At 45.9% G+C, this 27,131-nt stretch overlaps 1 protein-coding gene across 2 annotated transcripts in view; it reads left to right on the top strand.

The window, feature by feature from the left end:
- Nucleotides 1-27,131, top strand: part of LOC144169174 (uncharacterized) — a 70,376-nt gene that overhangs the window by 3,313 nt on the left and 39,932 nt on the right. Inside the window, exons 2-6 of one of the 2 annotated variants that reach the window (XM_077698207.1) lie at nt 13,332-13,423; nt 14,551-14,699; nt 14,838-14,896; nt 17,114-17,191; nt 21,489-21,657. In XM_077698207.1, the coding sequence (XP_077554333.1) occupies nt 13,332-13,423; nt 14,551-14,699; nt 14,838-14,896; nt 17,114-17,191; nt 21,489-21,622 (512 nt within the window). In that variant the 3' untranslated portion in view covers nt 21,623-21,657. The remainder of the gene's footprint in view (nt 1-13,331; nt 13,424-14,550; nt 14,700-14,837; nt 14,897-17,113; nt 17,192-21,488; nt 21,658-27,131) is intronic. The other variant, XM_077698208.1, reaches the window with a different exon arrangement.

Here is a 27,131-nt window from a genome sequence, read left to right as displayed (position 1 = left end):
CACTAAAGCTTATTAGGACCGAAATACTTTCTTTTCCCTGTTACAGGTGGTAACTGTCCTAGGCTATATTCCCCTCTCTGCTTTTCGTCCACCAGCATTCTAATCTTCTTTTCGTCCCCTCGACAGCCTTGAACTTAACTTCCTCTCTGATACCCTTAAATCCTAGGGCTTCTGAAAGCCCAATATTCCCGTCATGTAGATTTGGATGGATACCCTCACATTGTAACACTACGCAAGTTGCCGCTGTGCCTCATCACTGCAGCCGGATGTTACTCCGCGTGGCGCAAGTAGTGCGTTATTGGGAACGTTTTAAACATGAAAAGAGCCGTTTTCGCGATTTTTTGGACTTAATATGCTTACAAACTACTGCAGCGACGACAAAAAAAAAAAAAAACTGAAAAGCAGACGATATCACGCATTCATAGCATCTTTCAAAACGCGCTCGCCCGTTTACATCCCGGTCCGTCACTTAGGCGGAGTGATACCGTGCATCAGCTATAGCCATCCTTAATTTGTTCCTGAGTATAGCCTGATGCGTGTGTCGTGACAGGTGCACGTGGCGGCACGTATTGTAGAACGGGTACACGCGGAGGATAGCTCTGACTGGGCGAAGCTTCTTTCGCAGTAGTTTGCGGAAAAAGACGAAAACAACAACAAGAATCAGAATTACAATTAGAATTAGAATCTAAGAATTAGAATTAGAATTAGAATCTAAGTGCAATTAGAAAAGGTCCCACACTACAAATATCTAGGCGTCTACTTTACCAGTAATTTGTCATGGTCCGAACATATCGATTTCATCACTAACAAGCACAAAGAAAACTTGGCTACCTCAAACGTACACTGCTTCAGGCCCCTCAAAGCACAACATTATTAATGTATAACACAATAATACGTCCGATATTGGAATATGCCTCCATCGTATGGAATCCACACAAACAATGGGACATCAACCGAATTGAGGCAGTGCAAAAGAAAGCCGTCCGGTTTATCTGCCGCAGATACGATCGCAACTTTTCCCCAACCGCTGCCCCACCATCGCTTAGCCTAAAAACACTGTCTGCGCGCCGAAAAATTGATTCACTAAATTTTTTTCACCACGTCGTTCATTGTACGCATCGTTTATCCACTTACGAGTATATCACTCTGACCAAGCCTTCGACAACAAGAAGCAGTAACCCCCTGAACATTTCCCCTTATCACCCACGCATCAACACGTTTAAGTTTAGTTTCTTTCCCCGCACCATAGAAGCATGAAATTCTTCGCCAGGCAGCGTCCGTTCCCTTCAATCACAGAAATTTTTGGAAGCACTTGAAAATGACTAATCTATGCCTTGTGGGTAATTTTTTTTTGTGTTTTGTTTCTTTTGCAAACTTTGTGTATTAGTGCGTAGGTGTAAACACGTGTTATCTGTAGGGAATGTTGATGTGCGCACAGTAAACTTGTGTTTCGTATGTTATACATACTCTCTCAATATGTACACATGTGACCTGGCCAATATAGGTTTTCTTTACTGTCGCGTTCATTCCGCATCCTGAACTGCCAGTGTGGCAAATAGTCTGTATACATTTTATTCATGTATGGCTGTATCCTGGTTTTCCTATAATTCAATATTTTGTACCTACCCCCACTCCTGCAATAGCCCCAAAGGGGCTGCACTGTTTCAATAAATAAATAAATAAATAAATAAATAAATAAATAAATAAATAAATAAATAAATAAATAAATAAATAAATAAATAAATAAAGAGCCGCAACTACGATACAGTAGTAAAGAAGTGCTTGGTAATTGCTAGGCTTTCGCCATGAAGCCGCGTAAGCAGAATTGAGCACCTCAGGGATTCTTTATGCAGGTGATCGCTCTCTACAATTTTGCTCGGGAATAGTGAGAGCTCCTTCAGATTTTCAATGCGGTTTGACGCAGGACTGCTGATGGCTTTCCCATTAGGATCTTGTGGCGTGTTCGTCCTAAAGTGGAAGATATGGAGCTGTGTTTCGTAAAGCAAGGCACGAAGCAGGACTCACAGGGAATCCCAAACGAAAAGTATAACCCTATTTCACAAATTACCTCGATCGCTTAAATGGGAGTTTCGACAGGTCCACCTTGCTAAGCTATCCGCGCAGTAGTCAAGGGGGTGGGGGGTTGGGGAACGTGATTCGAGAAGTCCAACAAGCCATGACAACGCCGCCGTAGTTCATCCTCCTGGCTCTATCGTAAATCCCTGACAGGAAGCCCCATCGCACGGCGCTCCTGTGAAGACCACCTTAGCACCTACCTATCAGCACCTCTTCTCGAGAAATACCTACTTCTGAAGATCTCCCGGTCGCCTCCAGCTCTGCTACCACTGCGCATGGTTTCTCTACGGGCGCAGAACATCCGCTGCCTGGCCCGCGACATAACTTCGTCGATGAGTGCCCATTCTGACCAAGCGAAGTACAGCGCGATTCCCCGTTTTCCATCACCCCACCCCACTTCTACCACTGAGCAGACCCAAAAATGTTGGCAGCCCAACCCACGTAGATTAGACTAAAAACAGCAGCTTCTGGAAGTAAGGTTAATTTTTCGCCGCGAAATAACGCTAACTCCTTATGGCCAACGACAACCCCACCCCCCTATGCACCACCAGCGCTACGTCCAAGGGTAGGGCTGGCGGTATATGCGCAAGCGCGATCAATGACGGTACAACACTCCGACGCAAATATCTCACCAGGCGTACCCCAGAATTCACAGCCCAAAGACGCTGAGCACTAGAGCACGCATACCTGAACCATCGGTGTTACGACACCCAGACGCACCCGGAACAAGAACACTCCCGCCGTTCAACGGCCAATAACCACGAGGAGCCGCGACATTGTGGGACGAATAAATACAGAACCTCATTATGCAGTTATGAGTGTGACATTAGTGTCGTAGGTGAAAAAAGTTACAGTTTACGACGCCGTGCGCGCGCGTACAACTCAAGGGCCTACCGACCTACCTTCACTCCAAGTGGGAGGAGCCTGTCGCGTGTTAGTATTACTGCAACACGCATCGCGCTTTTTTATCCCGCACAACTGCTACCGCTACATAATTTCTGGAATGGACTTTTCAAAGTTTCAAAGTTTATTTCAAAAAATGCAATAATGTGCGATTACATAATGTAAGTATACAAGGGGAGGTCCCATGGTAAGAAGCCGTGGGCGGGACTTTTGTGCGGAAACTGCGCAACAACTGATTTACCAAGGCCAAGTCTTTCGGCTTCTCTGTTGTCCCCACCTTTACGCATAAACAAGGCCCCGAACGATGTGTGCTGTAACGATCACTGTGGAGGACCAATCCTGATGGCTTAAGTGCGTTGCCATCCGCGGTACTCTCAAGGTCGAACGTGGCGTAAAGGCGTTCGCCTGAGTACGTTGCCCTAACGCTATTTGCGACCTCGAGAGCGTCGTGCAGGGCAATCACAGGCTGCTACTGACTGTGAAGTGTTACAGGAAGAGTTATTGAATGTTTACCGCAAATGGAAACGGAAATTCTTGTCAGAAATGTCTCTGGGAAATACCAGCACCTTTTAACAGGGCCACGTCAACAGTGGCGCACCGTCGCCCACGAGGTCCGTCGGCCCAAACCTCCTCCTCAGGCCTATTCCACCGAACCGAAACCGAAGTTCACCGTGCGAAGTGTGTTGTCTCGGAAGCTTTTATTATTGGACATCCGTAGCTAAATCTCGAAGAAGATGATTGTTTGACCGGTATTAAAAAACCAAAGAAGAAAACAACAGCACGAGCTGCACTTTTAAGACTGTGCGGACCAATCTGCGTCTATCTTGAAGCAGGTTAAGAAAATGAAATAAAAATTTTTGGCGACTCAAAATGGGTCCGTGGGTAGGAAATTTATGGATGCTTAAGAATCCCTGGGGGGTCTAAATTTTTCCGTATCCCCATCCCTACAGCACGCCTCCCGCAATTATTAGCACAATTTTTGGAGGGCTACATTAACCACTTTCTGAACTTTTGTGCGCAACTTCTGTCATGAGATTTGAATCATTCGTCGTCTTCTAGAAAAAAAAAAAAAGGACGCTAAAATTACCCATAAGTTGGGACTCCGTATTATCGAGCTTTCCTTCTGGCCTCAATTCAAATCTAATGGATGGAATTTATTTTCTTTGATTTGTTTTTTCTTCAATATTAAGCACAGTACGAGCTTACAGCACTCCCCCTCCCGTTGAATTAAAAAAAAAACGTTCGGTTTTCCTTTATTTATACGTACCGTCTGAGTTTCTAAAATTATACTGAGGAAAGTGGCAATGTTTCGTGCGTAGTTAGGAAAACCAGTGAACACGGATAACAATGATGTCGTGTTGAATACTCTTTCGTAAATATGGGTTAATTTGACTGCTCAGCACAAATTTGACTGCTCAGCACGAACAGATCTAGTTCACTTGCAGATAGATCGAATGTGAGTAAACTTCGAATTCAGACGTATTTCAAGTTTGGGCTCTATCTTTGTTCCTCGAAACTGGCTTCGCCGTGCAAACCATATTTTGCCGTTGGTAGACATGTGGACAGCCTTTTTTTGTATCTGACATAGCAACTGATAATCGTTGGAAGCCCGCGTTGCGTTTTGTTGAGAACTGCTTCGGCAGTCAAGGCGACCGTTTTACTAAGAAACGCGTGTAGCCTGTGTTTGCTCGCCGACCGGCCGGAAGACGCGGCGGACGCGGCTATTACGGGGTGAGGAGACCGTCCTTGGCCGAATGTCGTAAGGGCTCAGGTTTCCGCGTTGTAGAAGATTCCGCAGCCCCTGTGGTGTTCGCTCCAGGCTCTGAGCCCTCTCTACTTCCAACGGCCGTTCCTGTTTTTAAATGCAGAGCATTTCTTTAACTCACGATGTCACCCGTTCTAGTTGTCCGCAGTAGTCCGCACCCCTCCCCCTACACTATATAAAAAAATATTACTTACCGGCGCCTGGTTTCGATCCCAAGACCCTGCGGGCGGAACGCAAGATACATGGTGCTCTACCCACTGCGCCACAAAGCCGACACAGAATGGAGGGCTACGAACGCGCCTTATATCCTTGACTCATTCAAACTCCCTCAAGAAGCTGCTTATACAACGCATTCACTACCTGTGGGCGGAACGCGAGGTACATGGTGCTCTTCCCACTGCGCCACAATAATCATACCCACCTGCTAATAAATGATGTCACGTGACCACGTAATCACGTCTCCTCATTTAATTACAATACAACAACCAACAGCAACAAGTGCAACAACATTAACGTAACGCAAACTACTTGACGTCGTGCGCCCCCGGAAATGCTCTGCATTTCATCGTGCCCCTCGCGAGGGGGATGTTTGATTAGGCGCTTCCGAGTGATAATTTTTTTCACTCTTTATATCACTGTTTTGTCTCAACTATTTCATCTCCGTCAATAATTCTTTCGCCGAAGCACGCGTTTTAGGGGTCAAACTTCGTGTCCGGTAGTTTTTGGTTCCTTTCTTTTTGGCGGGGAGGGACACGGCTCTGATTATTGTTAAGAAGCGTCTCCCACATTGGTTGCGGAAAATAGGTCCAGAATGCGCTTGTCTTATCAATGGCCGGTCGAAAAAAACCAAAGTCCTGCCCGCAGGGTTCACGGGGAGCAGCAGCCAGCGCCAGGGTCGGACTTCAGAAACTGCCGCCCGTCGTTGGTCCCTTAAAGGAGCCATGAGGACAAAACACAAGTTCGGTTCATTCGAAAGATTGCTTCCATAGAATCATACTGACACCACCGTTGACGCACACGTCGCTCAAATAAGCTGAATAACTAGGAAAAAACGGAATTACCATGCGACCCACTAGCTCATTTCCCGCAACAGAACCTGTGATGTCACATGAGCTCAGCTGTGCGATTGACTGAGGACGGAAAAAGTAAACGCACATTAGGCACGGCTTATAGGCTTTCCGAACGAACTATTTGCGCTTAAGTGTAATGCATATTCATTTTACAGCAGTAAGAATGATGCGGTAAACAATGAAAGTTACAAAAACGCACGTAAGCATAAAAGTACCTATGCGCACTGCTGTTGGTACTGGGCGCACTATGCTCGTTTTGGCTGCACAGCACTCCGCCGCATTGAAGTTGTTTTACATGACATTGGCCGATTGGCGCAAGCGGCGTTGTCTAACGTGACCCTGTTTGTCGAGGATACTCCAGGTTTCATGAGACGATCACTTTTTACAGTAGCAAAAACAAGCCAGGTGCAAATACGCTCAAAATCAAAGCAACGGCGGACAACGGTTCGTGTAAGGTCCCTGAAATTTTAGGGACCTTAGGTTCGTGGATGACTCAGCGCCATCTGGGAGGGCTGCCGGAGAGCAAGGCCGCAAGCCGCAAACCCGAATGACGCAGTGGAAGTTCGCTTGAATACACGCGCTTCTGACGTCATTTGTGACTAAGAAAAGCTCCGATTTGGCGGGAAAATCAAAATTTTAACCTAAATTGATCAATTTATCAGTGAATGCGGCATCATTTGCTGCCGGACAAGCGCTGGGGGCGCTATAAAACGCGAAATCTTTCGAATAAAACAAACTCGTATTCTGTCTTCATGGCTCGTTTAATTCTCCGGGACACCTTCACCATAAGCTATGTTCCGTTTAGTACTCTTGCTCTCTTGACTATTTTCTTATTTCATGCAATAAGTGAGTTGTTTGAAATTTGTATGTGTTAAAGGTCTGCCAATGTTATTAGTAAATTAGACCAGTTAACTTTACAAATACTGGAGCTTTTCGACTGCTTCACTGCCGACCACCAGCGGTAGAGAAGGGACAGTTTTCGTCTTTACTAACAGTCAACTGTACTACAAAGTTGTTCTCTTTGCATCTTTCCAAAAATAAAGGTCACGAGGAGACTGCACGTCCTTTACGCTTTGCTTGACTTCATCAGTGAAGAAGGCATTCAGGAATGCTTTAATTATATTTCCTCCCCACCCCCATCTCCCATCATCCCTTCCTTCCCATTGTACTTACAAACTCGGGTCCGATGCTTCGGGCAATAGCAAAAGGCTTCGCGTGTCCTTTTGTTGTTATTTAAAGGTGTAACCATTATTACATTCCCCCTGCAGGCCAATTGTATAGGATACAGGGGCTGATTTGACGCTTAATTTTTACGCGTGAAAAATAAGAAAAATTCGACAACTACTCTTAATAGTTTTATATACTTTGTTCTTTATGTTTATTTATTTATATTCATTTGTATTATTTACATTTGTCTTTATATTCGTTATTTTATATTTCTGTATTTATATATTACTATATTTTACATTTTCGTCAACATTTCAACCCCCCCCCCCCCCCCCCCCCGCAAAAATCCTGGGTGCGCTACTGCACGTCCATCACGTTCGCTGGTGCGATCAACGCGGCCCGTGATGCTGTCCTCGTCCACTAACAAACCGAACTGCACGGCGTTACCGAAATCACCCATTCAATTGACGTCAACCGGTTGCTTTCACATCAAAAACAGGATAAATGTCGGGCTTTTATTCGCCGTAACCGTGTTTACTTGTGGTCGACGCCACCACGATGCTCCAGAAGATGGAACGTGACTTCGCCGGCTATCATCATATCGGATGTCTCCAAGCGAGCGGGAAGCTATTTGGAACAAAGTGAAAGACACGGCCAACGATGGCTTGACACACCCATTGAAGAGCGCCTGGGCTTCCCTTGATGGCTCGTTAAGAAGAAGTGCGCGGCAGCAATGTTCTGCATGTAGTGGCGACGAGGAAACAAAAAATACAGCAAAGGCGCACCGCCATCAAGAATTGACGTCACTCTTCACCGCCTCTGCCATGCGAAGCGCTCTTTTTCGATGAACGTGAAAACCGGATACTGTCCAATTAGAGCGGAGAAAAGTGATTAGGAAAAGACCGCGTTTACACACCACACGGTCCAAACAAGCTTAGGTCATGATTTTTAGTCTATGCACGGTACCATCAACGTTATAATGGTGTGTGGATACACCTAGCCGGTCCCAAAGTGTAACTCTTATTGGTTTTTCTTTTGGATGCCGTGAGATTTGTGAAAAAATATTATGAAAAGAATCCTACTAGGCTATACATTTTCTATGCATTGAAGCTATTCTGATATTCTGTAACAATCCTGACGGCTAAAAAGGGCCACGTCGAAACCTTCAAAAAGCGCGACACTGAAAAACGGACACAAACGAAAGAAGCACCGGACGAGCGCTCATCCTGTGCTCCTTTCGTATGTGTCCGTTTTTCAGTGTCGCGCTTTTTGAAGGTTTCGACGTGAAATTTCACCAACCAGCCCAACTCGCCATTCTGCTGCAGCATGTAAAAACTCGGCATAAGATGAACAAGTGTTTTCATCTCTCTTCCCCTATGCCACAGTCGTCCTCCCCAACCAAAGCTTGACGTCAGCAAGCTTCTCTAAGGAGAGTGGAGTACGAAGATTCGTTCGATTGTACGCCTACTGCAGCCATCGAAACAGTCAAGCGCATAGCAGTGCCAATTAAGGGCTAGCCCAAAGCCTATCATATGTATACCCTTTTTTTTTCTGAGAGGTAGCTAAGTATGAATCGTTCTGCGAGCTTCAACACCGCGTAGAGTGGCTGCTAGTTCTCCCGAATGTCGGTAACGGCTCCGATAGAAATTAGCTGTTACCTTGATTAACATAGTGTACGCAACAGTATGCCCCCACTATAGTGTGCAAGCGACTAAGTTACCACAAAGCGGAGTTGGTGAGGGACTCAGCGGAGCGTCATTGGACTGGCGAGGTTACGAATTGACAGCGGTGTGTGTGTGCGTGTGTGTGTGTGTGTGTGTGTGTGTGTGTGTGTGCGCGCTGACTTGGCCTGTAGGCTTCAAGAGCGCACCATCATCAAATAAAATCAGCAACTCATATTTATTGAACCTCTTCCTCCGAGATATTGGGGGCACGGACAAAAAGCTTCCACATTATCGGCTTGAGTGGGTGCGTGCCTCCTCAGGAAACTGACGATCCTATGAAGTCAACCAATTTCGACTCTGCAGCATCGGGAACATTGGCACATCATTATACAGTGGTAGTAATAGACGAAAAAAATAACACAAAAGAAAAAAAAAACAGCACGAAATTCATGCACTCCTCCGCCAAACGACGACGATGGTTGAATGTGATGCTTTCCCGTGGCGGATTGTGTGGTTGTCGTCTGAGGTTGGACTGAGTTTCGACCATGTTTGAAATGGAGCAATCGGATAGGCACCGGCTTAAAAACGCGAGGGACCTAGGTTAGATTCCGGCCACTGAAGCGTTTTTTTCGTTCACTTCACCCACGATAATCCATCGTCATTGCCAGAGTAAGTTGGCTTTTATGAGGACGTTTACGCGTTAGAGACGCCATCAGGGAAACACCAAAGCTTCACTTTTACAACATCGAGAACAGCGACAACAAGTACCATCCAAAACTTATGCAATAAATTAGCGATGCACAACACTCATTGCCTTCGTATTTTGCTGCGGAGCTTCATAGGTCGGTTACGAAGCGAGAGAAACGTGCAAGTCAGTACCTATGGTCAGTACTTGCCGCGGCGCGCAGGCAATTTCGAGATTGTGGCGTGACCAAAACCCTCCTGCGCTTGCGCGGGCCTGCCGCGGCGGCTGTTTGCGAACTCATGGCCTCTGCGACTCTGCGGTAGTGCTGTTTCTTGTGTGTGTTGTACTCTGCTGTGAAACATCTCGATGCTTGGTTTTACCGTTGCAGTTCAGACTCTAAGACAGGGTGTGGCCAGTTCCGCTTATCATAAGCGGTTTTGGGCTTTTTTCACCGAGTCGCTTGCAGATTCTTTCAGCCGTCTCGCACTTTTTTTGGCTTATTCGCGTTTTTCCTGAGAATATAATTACGGTAGTGCTCTTGAGGTTCACTAATACGTTCCTCGTCAAAAATTCGGAAAACATTCTGCATACGAGTGTTAGATTCTTGACCGACTTTATAGATATTAGATATAAAACCGGTTGTGGTAAGATTTTACGAATGCAACTGGTGAAAGTGTTGTCACGGAAATAGCAGAATTCGTTATGTCGTTGTTCGCCCTGCCTTCGGCAATTGTCCGATGTCGAACGATAAAAATAAATAAATAAATAAATAAATAAATAAATAAATAAATAAATAAATAAATAATAACTAATCGTCGCGATGTGCTATCGAAACACTGTAGCGGCATTCTGCACATGTCCTATGGCCTCAATTTTCGATGTGTCGCCGCCGAGACTCAACTGACAGCAAATATGGTGCGCCTTCTGAATTGGAAAGGCGTGCACGATTCAGTCGAAATGGAATGTGAGGATTTTCCAGATGAGTCAAGTACATGCGACAATGACTGTGTTTTGTTGAAGTATGAAACAAAAGTTACGTTCCGAAATCAACAAGTAAGGAAATCACGCACTGGCATGATTACATCACTGGCAAACGCGCATCGAACTGAGAGAGAGAGAGAGAGAGAGAGCGAGCGAGAGAGAGAGAGAGAGAGAGAGAGAGAGAGAGAGAGAGAGAGAGAGAGAGAGAGAGAGAGAGAGAGAGAGAGAGAGAAGCTCTTTTTAAAGAAGGAAATGCAGAGAGATTTGCCAACATGCGTACGTGGACATTCTACTCTGCAGGAAGGAGAATGGGGAAAGGATAGATGAGTAGTAAACAGAGGAGTAGTAGAGGAAAGGAGAAAAAAAACAGTCATATACAGGGACATGGGATGTAGCGAAGGCTGTCCGTATAAGGGGCGCTATAAAGTAAGTCTCAGCGACGCCAATATTGTCAAGATAGCCAAAACGCATCCAGGACTGTCCGCTGAGATGATGGAGAATGCCATGGTCCAAGTATCAGGCTCATTGCAATTGGTCCAAGGTGTGGAAATGAAGACTACCATATAAATTGAATAAGTGATAAATATTTCGTTGAGTTTTGAATACTTTTATGATACAAAAAAATTCAAGTTTATTATTTACTTTCCAATACTACTTAAGGCATTTTTGTGATGTTACTATTAATAAACCTTTCTCATGAGTCTCTGTTGTTTTAGGCTTCCACACATGAGTCGCGCGGTGCTATTTGGGCTCGTTTTGAAACGATTAATTCGCTCGTTTGCTCTGACGCATCTGGCCACCCTGATGTAAGAGGCTAGCTCCTTGACGAGCCAGCCAGTGTGACTTTTGGCTCAGCGGAGAACGTTCCTCAGCTCGTTCGAGTGGTCATGTAGTAAGCGTTGTAAGCACGCCAGCGTGCGCAGTTACTTGTACCATCGCTTTTCTCTACTCGACATGTACCAAACAAGTTCAATTCGGCCTTTGGCTCTTCGTCGTCCGAATGGAGGCAACTGTTTAGCAGCCGCTCGCCAACCACGCTACCGCGACGGAACGGGGGCGTACCCGTATGCCTTTGTAGATGTAACAGCCGCTGGCGAGACTACCAACAGTGCATCAAGGTAGGGCTGATAGAACCAGGTCCTACGCTGAAGTTTGCAGCCCGTGCAGGAGTGTCAATTCACTCAGTAACATTGCAAACTAATCCGGGGAAGTCTTAGTATTTCAAGAGCGGGCAAGACACGAGTTCAGGCTTGGTACAGCTTGCTAGCACAATGGGGGGAGTTTTCTGCCCCACCTCCCAATCCAAGCTCCTTTCTTTAGATCATCTGCATTGGAGGTGTAATTTTTGAACGAGAGATTACGTGCTGGCCAAGGTAGCTTTCGAGGCATTCCATGAACCCGAGAATCGGAACAGCTCTCTTGAGGTACGAACAGCCACAGTTATCAAATGCTTGGCAACCATCATCGCCGAGAGAAAAAAGTGTGCGATTCCAGCGCTGCGGCAGGGCAGCACTGCCCTTATCCACCTATTTAAATCTTCCCGAAACTATATGGGCAACAGGTGAGCATGCTGGTTGCATTAGAGTCTACAGCCTGTTTTTTTTAGATGCGACGGCATCTCATTCACTCGCCTTGTCCCTCCATACGGCGTTGTCGTTGTCCGTCCACACCCCTCCCCCATTCTCCTCGCCGCGCGAGCTGCGCACTCCGCCGCTCACCCCCTCTCCTCTCCGATAGCGAACACTCTCTCGCGAGGGGCATTGGATTGAATTCGATTGGATTTCTGGCTTGTATTGGATTTGGATTGGATTGGATTAAAGTGGATTGTGTTGGATTGTGTTGCGTCATAGCCGCGCCGCGTTGCGTCATAGCCGCGGCAGGGGGTTCACGGCACGTTTCACGCGATGGGAGAATCAACCTAGCGGAAACAACAACGGAACCCCCTATGCGTCGCATCTACACAGGGGTTCCCGCGAGGGGAGGTGGGAGTTTTTTTCAACGAACATTGCGTTTCTTTGCGGTGTTTCGTAGCGAATCTCTTCTATTGTACGTACACCACTGCGAATTCTCGAGAAGTGCTACAAGCCTCCGGCACGCAGACACGCCGGCCAGTCAGCCCGTTGTTAAGTGGGCAAGCTCGCAGACATTTAAATAAAAATAGACTGCGCTTTCAAGATCCTCACGCTTACCTGCAAAGTAGAGCATGCGATATAAAATAATTCAGCCGCTGACACCCACGGTAAGTTCAAGTCCGCACGTCTTCTTGAAGTTCGCGCGATTTCCTTTACACGGGGGCGTTCGATCTTGATCTTAAAAATCACAAAAATGCTCGCCACACCTAGGCTTAGAACTAACGGATTGGTGCAGCGATAGGTCCTTGCCACTGAGGCCTCAGAATTGGTTGCTCTGAACTACCGCTCTTCCTTGTGCATGTTTTCCTTAGAGAGCACGTCAAATACAAGATAACCCGCCTGTAATTGTTTTAGGTTAAAACAGTTGAATGTTTGGTATGTTTATGCTATCACGCAAGCTTCAAAAGCTTCCATACCTGGCGTTAAATAGTTGTGCCGTTACTGCTCTTTTTCTTGTGGGCTCTGGTAACGAACCTAGGCAACATATTTCTTCTAGTTAGGCTTTATTATTACTGATCATTTGAAACAACCATGCAATTCACCTTACGTACTTCCTCTATTCGTGTTGCAGGTGTAATGTTTGTAAACAGGCTTTGCCGTGGTGGCCAGATATGCAGAGCAACAATGTGAGAACAAGTGTGGACGCTTGGACTGTTTGATCGAGTACGCGGCAAAGAAAGCCGACTACCAACCCAGAAGGGACACTAAATAAATGAGGGCGCTGTCTTCCCGTTCACTCCTCCGCCGTATTTTATTGTTCCGTCCACATTCAGCGAAATGCGATCGGAAGGCACATTTTAGTTTGTAGTGTTCGAAAAAGATGACACGTGGTGCACACGAAGAGCTTGAAGGAATCGACCAATACCTAATCCACTCTCTCCCTCGCAGTGATGACAGCATGGAGCCCGATCGTGGCCGCATCAGCTACGTACGACCAGGCCTGTAGCGGCACGCCATTGAATACTTTTTACCTAGAGCAGGTGGGTAGACGCACTCGTTTGTTGTTTCCTACCGTTCTTTTAACGTCTGCTAGCATTAGCACCTGTATTAAGACAGGCCATAATGAGTATAAACCACATTGTTTGTGTAAAAGGTCCAGCCTTTGATAACTCGTCCAACTCTGTTGAGGCACAGAAGGACATCGACTCACCAAAAGAATTGCACCATAATAATTGCGCTTTCAAATATCCCGCTATGCAATGTCATTAGGGAAGTGCCGAAAACCGAGTAATCAATATGTTGACTCCTTGCCAGGCCTACAGCTGGCAATCTAATAGCGGCAGAGCTACCAAAGCGGTTGCAGAGTCATGTTTATTTTGTTTGAAGCCCTGCGTTGAATTTGGAATGATTATAATTCTGCAGCGGTGACATTCCAAATTAATCAAAATGTATTTTGCCACCATGTTTCCGTTAAAGCAACGGTGAAAGTTATCAGTTTCCCAAGGCGGCAGATGGCTGTCGCCTTGTAAAAGTTGCTACCTGTAAAAGTTGCGCTAAAAAACGCACAATGATAGCGCCGAGCAACGCAGATACTGTTACACCATTTGTTTGGGAGCAAATGTTTGGGAGCAACACTCTTTTCAACTTGTTTCGAAATGTGAAGTGCTTTCAGAAAGTATCCAACAAGCGCATCCAGTACTTGGAGTAAAGGGTAACAAAGTACATTTACCAAATGACACTGCTCTCGTTCACTATCTCTCTGGGCGTTTTTTGGGTGAATGACGGCATTCGAGTGATGTCGTGGCTATTGGCCGGCTTTTTTAGGTGGCAGCAATAAACACAGTCGATAGCAAGTTTACAGAAAACAGCAACAAAAGCAAAGCAGAAACTGGAACTGGAAGTCGCGGCTGCTACGACGAGAAGATCACGCAGTGCCGCTCAGTGCTGTCGATAACTACATTTCTCTGGTCTTCCAGACACGGAGGGAAGAGTGGAAGCTTTTATCGGAAGTGTTTATCGGCAGTGTTTATCGGCTTTCGTCTCAGAGACGCATTGCTAAGATTACCTGACGGAAATAAGTTGCTGTATTTTTGCCTTGTGCACGCCTAAATTATTCTCAGGAGTAGCTCGGGTGAGTTCTAACTGTCTATGGTGGGTAATGGCGCAGACCCTTGGCTGCGGCTACAACGCCGATTCTTGGTCTATCTGGATTCCGCCTACTGGTCCGCCGTACTGCCTTCGCGACAGCCTCGACAAGTCGGACAAGGGCGACTTCGTCTGCTACGCGGTCAACCCGGGCAACTGCCACGCCTCAACGTGAGTGCCGCACTTTGCCGTATGAACATACCGCCCACTTGCTCAGGTATCGAAATCGCGATAGGGCGAGATAACGGGATATTAACGCATTGTTTAGGGAGTTTTTTTTCGGTTACATTACGCTTGAGTTTTTTGCAGGTACATCTATGCTCCTGTGTATAATCAGGTCTACCTAGAAAGACATCTTCAAGACGGAGGTGAGGATGCACTTATTTTTCCTTTTTCTGCATCGTACATTATTCTTTTACTACACAGTATATGTTCTCTTTCCACATGATATATATATATATATATATATATATATATATATATATATATATATATATTAGATGCGACGCTGAGAGCATCTCTTGTCATGGCCCTGTCCTTCCTGCGTGCGTCCGTCGTCGTCGTCGTCGTCGGCGTCCGCACTCTCCTCCGCTCCCCCCTCTCCTCTCCGATAGCGAACACTCTCTCGGAGGGACATTGGATTGGATTCGATTGGATTGGCTTGGCTTGGCTTGGATTGAATTTGGATTGGATTGGATTAAAGTATATTGTGTTGGATTGTGTTGCGTCACAGCCGCGGCAGACGCACTGGCGTCGGCGCGTGCCCAGGTGAGAGCGAACACTCTCTCTCAACATCTGCGGGAGTGCGGCCCAGCGCGCTCTCACTCCGCCGGTGGGCGGCGCTGCGCGCGGTGCTGCGTATGTGCAGTAGTCTCTCTCTAGGCGGTCTCCTCTCCTTCGGGTGCGCTGCGCATATAACCGGTGTGCCGCTCTCCGGCGGCCGTTCGGTCGACGGTTGCTCTCCGCTTGCGCTTGAACCCTCCCTCAGCGTCGCATCACACCAGGGTTCCCGCAGGGGAGGTGGGCGTAATTTTTTTACATGGTCTTAACAAACTAAGTATACTTAATATTAACCCTAATGTTCTAAGTGGGTTGAACGTTTTTAACTAGCCCATCTGAATTCGTTTATGTTAATGTATTGAACTCTCAAACCCTTCTGGTGAATTCAGGCGTCCCACAATGCTCATTACTTGGCCCCTAGCTTTTTCTTAAATATAAGAATGCCCTATAGCTACCGAACAGTTCTAATTCTTCAATGAAGCCCTAGCAGACGACTGTGTCATTTACCCCAGAATCAAAAACATACAAATGATCTTTATTTGCTTCAACAGTATCTTTAAGCCATCGATAATTAATGCCGGATTAGTATATGACATTCAAAATTAGTAAATGCAAAGTAATGCGGTTCTGATGCCACAGTAACTTGATACTTTCTCCTTTTACTGTTAACAGCTTGGCATTGCTACCAGTGTCGTCTTCTAAATACCTCGGTGTTATTCTAATAGTACACCTTAGTTAGAATATGCCCATATCTTCTATTACCTAGTCGAATGCTTGGATATATTAAGCGAAAATTTTACTTCGCCCCCACTTCCGTTAATCTGGTAATGTATACAAATCACTCGCTCATTCATCACTCGAATACGCGACTTCAGTTCGGGATCTATGCAGTAAATTCCTAATAAACGAAATTGTAGCAAATCAAAGCCCAGCAACACGTTTTACCCTTCCGAATTACGCTCGTTTGTCAAGCGTATCACTGATAAAACGGTCTGTCACTAGCACCACTCTCACTGCTCAGAATGATATCGCGCACGTGTCTTTTCTTTAAACTCTATAAATTTAAAACATTCATAAAATTGTCCTTATTTCACCCCCCCCCCCCTTATGTACCATTGCGAGTAGACCATTTCTGAAAAGTTGCTATCCCCAATGGTCACACACCCGCCCATTCGAATTCGTTTATTCCTAAACTTCAACAGCGTGCGATCGCCTACCGTTGTCAGTAACATTGACGAGTTTAAGGTAGAGGTGCCGGATTACTACAGCCGTCAATGAAAATTTTATGACCCAATTTTCGCCACAGAGTTTATTTTTCTTTTAATATGTTTCATTTCTTTTTAATATACAATTTTCAGTATTTAGTGTCCGCGCTGCCGGCAATAGGCACCTGCATAGATTTTTATTAAGCCTTTGTACATATTTGCGTACTGTCGTATGTTTATTGTTTTATTCTTTATAAATAGTTTTTATATCCCATGTTTGTAATCAGTGGATGTTCCTGATATACCACTCCCCTCAATAACGCCCGTTGGGCCATGACGCTATAGGAAATAAATAGAGAGAAAAATAAATATTGAGCGTGAATCGACAGTGCTTGATCACTCAACTTTAAAATTGTAATAATATGAACACTAGGCTAACCACAGACATTTTGTGCGTTGAAAAAAGCAAGGGCCAATCTCTTCCTTACAGTTTGTGGTTTACGTGTTGCATGACATGAGCACCTACGTGTACATGACCGAATATGTATTTGTACAAATCTCTTCATGCGCACCGTGTTTACCCCCGTACTTTCTGCGCAGGCCGGAGCCGGTGCCTCGTTCTAGACACCGACAACTGCAAATACATGGCGTACATCGAGTGCTTCCCAGACGGAACAGGTATGTATTGACAGGAAGACTGGATGAGCATTTAAAGCAAAATTCTTGCAAATGTTCAACTCACAGTTTTACCCAACACATAAAAGATAATTCCCCACAAGTACTCGTTTATAGGTAGATAGACCCTCTCACGACATAAATCAGAATATTAAACCCGTAAACCCGTCAAATCTCCGCTTTTCTTGGAAGTTGTAACAAAATGTATCGTAATTTTATTTTTTGGCTTCCACTGACTAATCCCTACGTATATATACAGTCGTGACAAGATAAGAAAGAAATATTTTATGTCCTGCGATATTTCACGCATGTTCCACCCCGTCATTCTCAAAGGGAAACGCGGTTTTGCAGCCGTAGGCCTTTATGACATACCGGGGCCATCTGTAAGGCTTTATGGCTTCCAGAGGCACAGTCGTTGTATTGCATTGTATGTTTGTGTTTTTGGAGCAAGAATATCTATGGCCAAAGAGCGCCAATACTATGTTACGGGGCCCTTCAATAGTCAGTAGTAGTAGTATGTTTGTGCTTATTGGTGCAAGGTTGTCTACGACCAAATAGAGCCAAGACTCTATTAGGTGGTCGTTCAATGTCAGGTTTGTGCTTAAAATGTGCGTGAGATGAAGATGGTGCTGCCTAAAAAAGTTGTAGATATGCGTGTAGAGGGCCCGTAGATTAAAACATAAAGATGCTCATAATGGCAGATGAAGGAGCTATGGTTGACACGTGACAGCGCCCGGAGCATCAGAGTCTGCTGTGCTACTGGGGCTCCCTGTGGGCACAGTAGAATCATCAGGAGCTCCATCAAGGATAAGAGGGTCTGAAGTCACGCTCCGTACGATATGAGGTTTAAAAATAATTCATATCTGCAAGATATGTTAAGACGCATTTGTAAGTGAACAACATTGATCCACGTGCGGGGCCCTGACACTTGCGGAATTCCCGCCTGAGCGGATTCCAGGCCCACCAGAACCCAATTTTCGGCCGCCCAGACATGAGCCGCTTTAAATAAAGTTTGATCTCTCTCTTTCCCAATAATAGTGAAGGGTGCAGTGCAATGTTGTATGTGTAGATTCTAGCACAGGCTACTGGGTGAACCAGAAATACGAGAGAGTGAAGAACAGTTACTGCCTTCCAAAGTAAACCACAGTATGCAGTTGATACGAACACATGTTCAGAAATTTTATCGAATGTTTCGGCAACTCATGGGGACTGTAATGTTTATGCTGGATTTATAGATTTGGTGTGCGAAAGAGTGCCTTACGATGCTGCAGAGTACTTGAATTAGGTTACAATCTGTTGTGAAGACATGTTGAACCCCAGCGCAATCCAACGAACCTTATTGTTTTGTTTCGATTGCAGACATTGGGAACAATTTCAGCTCCCGCTGTTGCTGAGTTACAAAACGTGGTAAAAACTAACGACATACAAAGTTAAGCTTCCTTAAAGAGAGGGTTTGGAAGGCCGGGGGGGGGGGGGGGGGGGCGGAGGGGAGTTATTGCTTTCACTAAAAACAGCGAGAGACGGGACGAAGAAAAAATTAAATCGCCCGCAACACTGCCTGGCACCCCCCTGCCGTGTTGCTCAGCTACAAGGCAAGGGCCAAGAGAAGCATGAGTGCGTATAAACGTCCGTTAATTTCAGCCGAGGGTGCGACGACAAGTTGAATGTCGTAGCTGACGCGTCGTCCAGTAGATTATCGGAAAGTCAAAGCTGTTTAAAATTGCTTATAAACGCAGTCCCGTTTCTGATCAATGTTTAAGGAACTGGACCATAATGTTTTTTTAGAACGACATCCCGCAAAAATATTATCGCCGAAGATGAATCTTGCGACTCATTTTGCAGTTTTGATCAATGCTGCCACTAAGAAAGTGTAACAAAGCGTAAGTCTTAAAAACATCATGAGTCATTCCACACTGTAAAAATGGATAACCAATAAAGCTGAGGTTACAGAATTTTGAACGCAGGTACAAACATCTGATGGAAATCATGCCGCGACTAGCCGCTCTTTGGCATCATTCAATGTCGGCAGATTGTATGGAATCTGGGATGTAGAGGTATCCGTTCGTGGGGGAGAATCGGGGCAGGGCACCTTTAAGAAAATACCCTTTACGGGCTCACGCACTTGTAAACTTTTGACGCCCACAGCATCCGGAAGTGGGGACTATATGCGTCAAGTCATGTGTAGTTAAGTCAAGTGAAGTCAAGTCGATGATTGTATTGTATGTATAAGGTTCGGTACATGGTTACCATACCCTTTCCGTTAGGACTACACAGGAAAAATGAAATTCGAAATGTACAACGGCAGCCCGTCGTGTAAGAACCAGGGCAGAGCCAAATAAACGCAAGCAAGCAAGGAAAAAGACAGACAGACAGACAGACAGACAGACAGACAGACAGACAGAGAAAAAAGAAAGAAACACATGCACACACACGAACGTCTCGAGCTGTGGAATGGCTCGCGCTTTTTCACCAAATTCGGTAGCGGAGTTTTTTCCGCCGAGAATCGTTGACCGGAACGACAAATCTGCGCAACCCTAGCCATAAAAAGGTTCACTGTAAAAAATCATTGAAAGTCCCCTTTTTTATGGGACTCCGTCATGCACACAACTGTCCCTAATAACGAACCTCTGAGAGCCTGCAGTATGGGTTGGGATGCCTGAGAGGTATGAAAATGAAAAAGCAGCAAGTGGTAGCTGATGTGACTTCTGGTTATCTTGCCTTTCTCCTTTCGTTGCATTTGAGCTACTATAGGAAATGATTTGTTGGGATTTATGTGCTTTACTTGCCCTATTTCGCGGTTCACGCGAAAAAGAGAATTCGTGCTTTAACCAGAAAATCGACAAGCGCTCATGCTGCTTCAAACTACTTACACAAGCCGCAAAAGCATGCATGAACGTGTGCATATCATAATAAGGCCCCACCCCCTTACGTATGCATTTTACTGGTTTTCCGTAGGCATACGACACAATCTGGGTATGAGGCAAGCTGCCACACCATCGTCTGACTATAAATGACCTGAACTGGTGGCCTGTGCACGGCGCATGCTAAAGCATAGACAAATCCGCATTCACCCGTCTGCAGCGTTGAACAATAGCTTTATCTGGAACAGTAATGTGTTGACATATGCCCACCAAACCCATGACAGAAACGGACACCCTAAAAAAGAAAAACAGACCTACCCCCCAGTGTTTGAAGTGGCTGTATTCTCCCATTGCGTTTTAACATATTTCATTATGCAAAGAAGGTTCACTTTCATTCATTCATTCATTCATTCATTCATTCATTCATTCATTCATTCATTCATTCATTCATTCGTACATTCATTCAATCAATCATTCATTCATATTTACTTGACTTTGGCCCTCCAAAATCGTCTAACGCCCCAATTATGGGCTGTAGGAAAGCAAACGCGCTAACATTGAACATCGTGACATTTTCGATACACTGTCTTGGAAATGTTAAAGAACATAGATATAAAGAGAGAGAGAGAGAGAGAGAGAGAGAGAGAGAGAGAGAGAGAGAGAGAGAGAGAGAGAGAGAGAGAGAGAGAGAGAGAGAGAGAGAGAATGCGCTTTATGGTAACGGTGACGTGAGCCGAGCCACTGCGCCATAGCTTGGAAGTGTGTGTAATAAAAAATAAAAAAACGGAAATGTGACGCGATGCGCACGAATTTCCGAACATTTTCACAGAATGAATGAATGAATGAATGAATGAATGAATGAATGAATGAATGAATGAAATCTTTAATGAGCACAGCATGCGCTGGTGTTCTCTGGCTGCTGTTGGTTGCGCGGGCCCTTTTTAGCGGGTCAGAGTTTGGCACTGAAGTTAGTCACAACACTTCGTCTAAACCTGTGCCGCGTAAAAACACTAAAAGAGCTTTGGTAGCTCCCACGGCCTGGCGCGGACCTGACAAAGGACCCAAAGCTGCCCCCCGTTCGAGACCTGCGTTATGTCAGGAGGCCCTGCCTTGCCACTGTGAATTTTGAGCTTATGCAGAAGGACATGCTGAAAATCTTGAACTGTGTTGAAACGGTGGTTTGGGCTCGTTGGTTCATACTAACTGAAATTCAAAACAGCGCAAAAAAGACGGGACACGAAACGACGACACACGGCGCCGGGTGTCGTCGTTTCTTGTCCCGACTTTTTTTGCTCTGTTTAGAATTTCAAAATCTTACCTTACGTCACATGTCGAACAAAGTGGTAACCAAGCCTGCAAAATGTTTTAAGGGGGAATGCCTTGTGCAGTATAATTAACACAATATCGTTTCTCCTTTTTACTTCTCTCCTTCTTTTCAGTGTGGCGCTATTTCACCTACAAAAGCTCTTGGACTGAGTCTGAGATCAAGGCGTTCAAGAGGAGAATTGAAAAGGAGCCGTCCCTGAGTTTTTTGAGCCCCTACACTTTCAACTGCTCTTTTGGCGAGCTCTGAAGTGGCCACCTACGCACTTCAGTTTTTGTACCTCCGTAAGCCGAAAAACTGAGTCAAGTGTACATAATTTTTACGCTCTAAGCAGCTCCCCTGGGATTATTAAAAATTCAAGAAAAAATAAACCTTCATTTAGAAGCAACGAAACCCTCTGCGGCGAATGAAAGGCAATCCCTGGAAACCCAGTGCTCTAACGCAGCTCCAGAGAAAACCATTTATTCCCACAGTATTTTTGTGCTGAATGATTGCGTGCAAACTCAGGCTCTGTTACAGTAATGTCACTTTTGGGACCGCGTTAACTACGATTTAGTTTTTACATCTCAACGTACACCTGTGTAGGTTTACAACAGCGGGTGCATGGTGACCGAGGCCCTCCAAGCTGTTTAAACAGCTTTATTCCTGGCCTTCCTGCAACATGGTTGTAAAATAAACTCAATTGAATTCAATTCAAATAAAAAATATTGAGTCGATCAAGTTGAGAGTGACAGAATTCCAGCACATGGACGTGGCGCTTTTTTTGTAAAAGAACAGAAATATTGAGTAGGCCATGCATTTTCACCTGGAACAGTTTCACAGACATCTCAATGAGCCTCGTTGTCAGTTTGCGCTTCCCGAATAGTTGCTAGTTCGAAAAGAATCATTTCGAAGAAAATCACCATTGGTAGATGTAAGCCGCAATGAGGCATTTAGTTCGAGGCACAGACTGTGACGAAATCATGAGCAGTGAGCGTTTGGTGTTTGCAGTATTTGTACAAAACAAATGAGGCGCAGGATTATAGCCTTACATGCACAAAACATTTTGGTTTATTTCGGGGTAGGAGAGGAGAAAAGAGGACGGAAAGGCCGAGAGGTTAGCCAGGTGTAGAGCCCGGTTTGCTACTCGGCACTGGGGCAAGGATGTTCAGGGGATGTCGAAGAGGGCAGACGAAAATGAGAGGACAGGAGCGAGCACGCGCTCGCACTCTGGTCTCTTTTTGGGCAATATAGTCGACCGTCTAAGCTTGTGTCGTTCAGCAAACATAGACGGGCTTTTGTCGCCTTGTCAATAGCAGGGATCGATGTCCTGGGATCGTCTCGACTGTGAACACGGTTTATTGTCACGGCTGAGGTCGGTGGAGAGCACACGTCCGTTCTATAAATATGGGAGGCAATGCAAAGAACAGGCTCTGTTGTCTCTTCAGCCCTACAGGCGTCGCAATGGGCGCTACTGGCCATCCCGATGAGGAAGCAGTAGGCTTTCGTGAAGGCCACTTTAAACCACAGTATACAAAGTAGACTGTTCGAGACAGCCCACACTGAAGACGGCGCTGGAGTAGAAGGTTCTGCGTGTAAAGGCGCGGAATCACAGATTCCGGTGTATACCATTACTCATGTCAGTACTACGTCCTAAATGACGAAACATCTTCGAGGTACCGGTCTTTCACATTGTAAGCAAGATGGTGCTTTCACTGCCATGTGCCGTCCGGGCAGCTGCATCATCCGAAATGTTGCCGCTGATTCTACAGTGACTTTGTACCTGTTGGAATAAGATATCACGGCCCTTTACGATGGCCCAATGAAATACTTGAATTTCTGTAACCAGTTTGTGGAAAGGACAGTAGCGCAGGGCTGGTCGTGTACTTTTCGGGGCACCTTCAAAATAAAGAAAACGGCCCATTTTGAAAAGCAGCTTTGTTAATGTATCGAATGGTTGCCAGGTCAGTAGCCGTCCAGCTCCTGGCACGGGAAACACGCACGAAAGTGAATTTTGGGTAATTCTGATGGTATGACTGCGACACCTGCCAAAGTCGACGACGTTACAGAACCATCTGTAACCATATGACTCTGGTTATTGTGCTGCTCATGCAGTAACATCATAGAAAGCTGTTTAAGGGACAGTGGCGGCAATTCGGCCTTCTTCCCAGTGCCCGGAACACGGAGGCGAATTTCGGGGGCCGTCAAGGCGTGTACCTTGATGGTAATTCGGCCCTGTGCGCTGCGACGATCGCTGCAAATGATCTGCGTAGTCGACTTTGAGGGAGCTGCGCAAGTTGGTGACACGGTATTCTTGAGAGGAGCCTGATGGGCAGGTGTAACGTCTATGTGGCCACATAGTTTCTATTGGATGGTCTTGGGCAGTGTAAGTCGTTCCAGCTGTTGCCAGACATCGCGGTAAACCAAGACATGTGTGTACGGCCTGAGCGTGTATGCTCAGGACTGCTGGAAGGTTTCTGGAGCATGTACTGGATATCGTTGGCAAGCTGTAACGCAAACATCCCAATAAAAGTGCCTGGTAAAGCTACCGCCTTCCTCTGACCGATGTGCCCCACGTCTGTTCGGTATGAAATCAGAAAATGTGGGCCGTGGCGTTGAGTTTTTTTTTTTTAAAAGTCACATGTGTGCTCCATGACATTTCCCTGTCGATGACAATTACAAGGAATTTGGGATGTCTGGGGTAAGGTATCTAGTTCCAATTGATCATTATGAGATATCGAAACATGGGTGGCTGGGTAAATTCAACCACCGCTGGCAGGTCGCTAGATATTCTCAGTCCTTACTTTCATAGGTGTTACGTCGTCACATAGGCCGCTTTTTGGAGCTGAGCCGTGCGTAGCTGCTTGTAGCTACGTAGCTACGCTCGTAGCTGAGGCTCTTGCTGAGGTAAATCGTAGCTGAGGTCGATTGACATCTGAGATACAGAGGCAAATGTCGTCGGCATAAATTGAAACGCAGGCACTTTTGGGAAGAGCTTTCACAAGTTCAGTGATCGCTAGATTGGAAAGCTTTGGGCTTAGCACACCACTTTCAGGAACACCACGTTGAATGAAGCGCTGTGATGTTGGGCTGTCCTCTGTAATAAGAAAGAAAAACCTTTGGCCAGAAGCTTTTTACCCGTCGATAAACTTGTCCACCGACACCAAAGGGCTACAGGGCGTCTAGAATAGCCTCAAGAACCACAATGTCGTAGGTACCCTTTACGTCCAGGAATAGGGCAGTGGAAAGGCGTTTTCGGCTTTTTTCTTTCTGCGCAAATGTTACTAAGTACACAATCCTTTCAACGGAGAAACGCCCACATCGAAAACCAGCCATGACTTCAGGGTGTATATTGGGGTATTCAAGGTACCACGGAAGCCGCGTGAGGATCATCTTTTCTGTGACCTTGCCAAGGCAGTTAGCTTGCCAGGCCAGTTGGGCGGTATGATGCAAGGTCAAGGGCAGATTCCTAGTCTTTAGCAATAGAACGACGCGGCTTGTTTTTCACTCGGGGGCTACGACCTTATCCACTTATGTCAGATTAAAATCGTAAAAAAGGGTTTGTCGAGTTCCAGGACCAAGGTGGCATAAGTTGTAGTACGTTACTCGCTCATGACTCGATGAAAAGCTTCGCCTGCAGAATGCCAGGGCTTCCTCTAACCCTCCCATTGAAAAAGGGATGTCCATCCGCTCATCGGGGTGAGGAGCAGCCTGGCTTTTCCACGCAGATCCAACGGGGTCGGTCTCAGTTTCAACCATCTCGCAGAAATCCTCCGCAACTTCCACCTACCCAAAGTTTTTATGGAGTGCCAATGCCTTGAAGGGGAGGGCTGCTGCACAGGCATTGCTAGTCCACGCAGAGGTCTCCACATAGAGGACAGAGACTTTCGAGAGTCGAGAGACTCGCAAAACTATTTCCACCTATGTGCCCGGGGCTGTACGATGCGTCGCTGTATTTTTTGTGTGGTTGCCAACCCTTACACCGTGCACGGATTTTGTACGCCTGTACCATTGCGCGGAGCGCCGTCTAATTGCGCGGAGGCGATCAAGCTCGATGTCAAAATCCGTGACTCTTGGCGGGAACGACGTAGATCGCCTGGATGACTGGGTTGCATTGCTGATAGTGACCTCTGGGCTTGTGGAAAGCCCATCTCGGCAGGCGTCCTCCATCAGGGGTTCGAATTTCGGCTAGTATACTTATGAATCATCTAAGTGGCCAAAAAAGAATGATTGAATCCCTTAATCGTGATGCACGTCGTATTGGTGAATCTTAGTGTGCCGTTAAAGAAAAATCACCAATACTGCATACATTAAAATTAAAAATATTCATCAGATTTTCTCGCCGACCTAAACCCGGGCCCCCTTGGGTTACGAACCTCCTCTTCTCGTTAACAAAGACAATAAATGCGTGAGGGAATATGGTCACTGTCACCAGTTTCAAAATCAGTTAACCAGCGTAGACGGGCAGCCAAAAACTTTGAAGCCAAGGTAAGATCCAGACTGCTCCCTTGTTTCTTTCTGTGAGCGTGCAATAGCATTAGAGCTCACCGTTCATTTCGTTTTTTGTGCCGCCTTAAGCAGGGTTCCGTAAAGGGTATTCAACAATGGACCATATTCACACGATGAATCAGTTGATAGAGAAGTGCGCTGAGTATACTGAACCCCTATATATAGCCTTCATAGATTATGAGAAAGCATTTGACTCGGTCGAAATCCTAGCAGTCATTCAGGCATTACGGAACCAGGGGGCAGATGAGCATTATGTAAGACTACAAGAGGATATCTACAATGGGTCCACAGCAACCATCATCCTCCATAACGAGAGCCGTAAAATACCTATAAGGAACGGTGTCAGACAAGGAGACACAATCTCTCCAATGTTATTCACAGCATGTTTACAAGAAGTATTCAGAACGTTGGATTGGAAACAGGTGGGAGTAAGGGGTAATGGAGAAAACCTCAGTAACCTCAGATTTGCTGATGACGTTGCCTTGCTAAGTAACTCGGGGGACGAATTGCAAAGCATGCTTTCCGCACTGGACGAACAGAGTAGAACCGTGGGCCTGAAAATAATATGCAGAAAACTGAAGTAATGATCAATAACCTCGGGACAGCACAGCGGTTTGAGATAGGTGGCGAGGCAGTGGAAGTGGTAAGCGAATATATCTACTTAGGCCAAGTTGTGACCCCAGATCCCAACCATGAGGCAGAGTTAATTAGAAGGATAAAAATGGGGTGGGGTGCATATGGCAGACATTCTCAGATAATGAATAGCAGCCTACCACTGTCGCTGAAGAAGAAAGTGTATGACAGCTGCATGTTACCGGTACTCACCTACGGGGCAGAAACCTGGAGGCTCACTAAGAGGATTCAACTTAAATTGAGAACGACTCAGCGGGCAATGGAGCGGAAAATGATAGGTGTAACATTAAGGGACAAGAAGAGAGCGGATTGGGTCAGGGAACAAACACGTGTTAAGGACATATCAGTAGAGATTAAGAAAAAGAAATGGACGTGGGCAGGGCATGTAATGCGAAGGCAAGATAACCGCTGGTCATTAAGGGCAACAGAGTGGATCCCTAGCAGGGGGCGGCAGAAAGTTAGATGGGCAGATGAGATCAAGAAGTTTTCGGGGATAAATTGGTCACAGTTGGCACAGGACCGAGGTTATTGGAGAATAATGGGAGATGCCTTTTCCCTGCAGTGGGCGTAGATAGGCTGGTGATGATGATGGTGATGATGATGATATCGCACTAAGCGCCATATCGCAATATGCGCC

Source organism: Haemaphysalis longicornis, unplaced genomic scaffold, assembly GCF_048455015.1.
Source record: "Haemaphysalis longicornis isolate Haplotype H1 unplaced genomic scaffold, Haemaphysalis longicornis Haplotype H1 scaffold_2, whole genome shotgun sequence".
In the NCBI taxonomy this organism is placed as follows: domain Eukaryota; kingdom Metazoa; phylum Arthropoda; class Arachnida; order Ixodida; family Ixodidae; genus Haemaphysalis; species Haemaphysalis longicornis.
The sequence above is the reverse complement of the archived record's forward strand: the minus strand, read 5'-3'. Positions and strand labels throughout refer to the sequence as shown.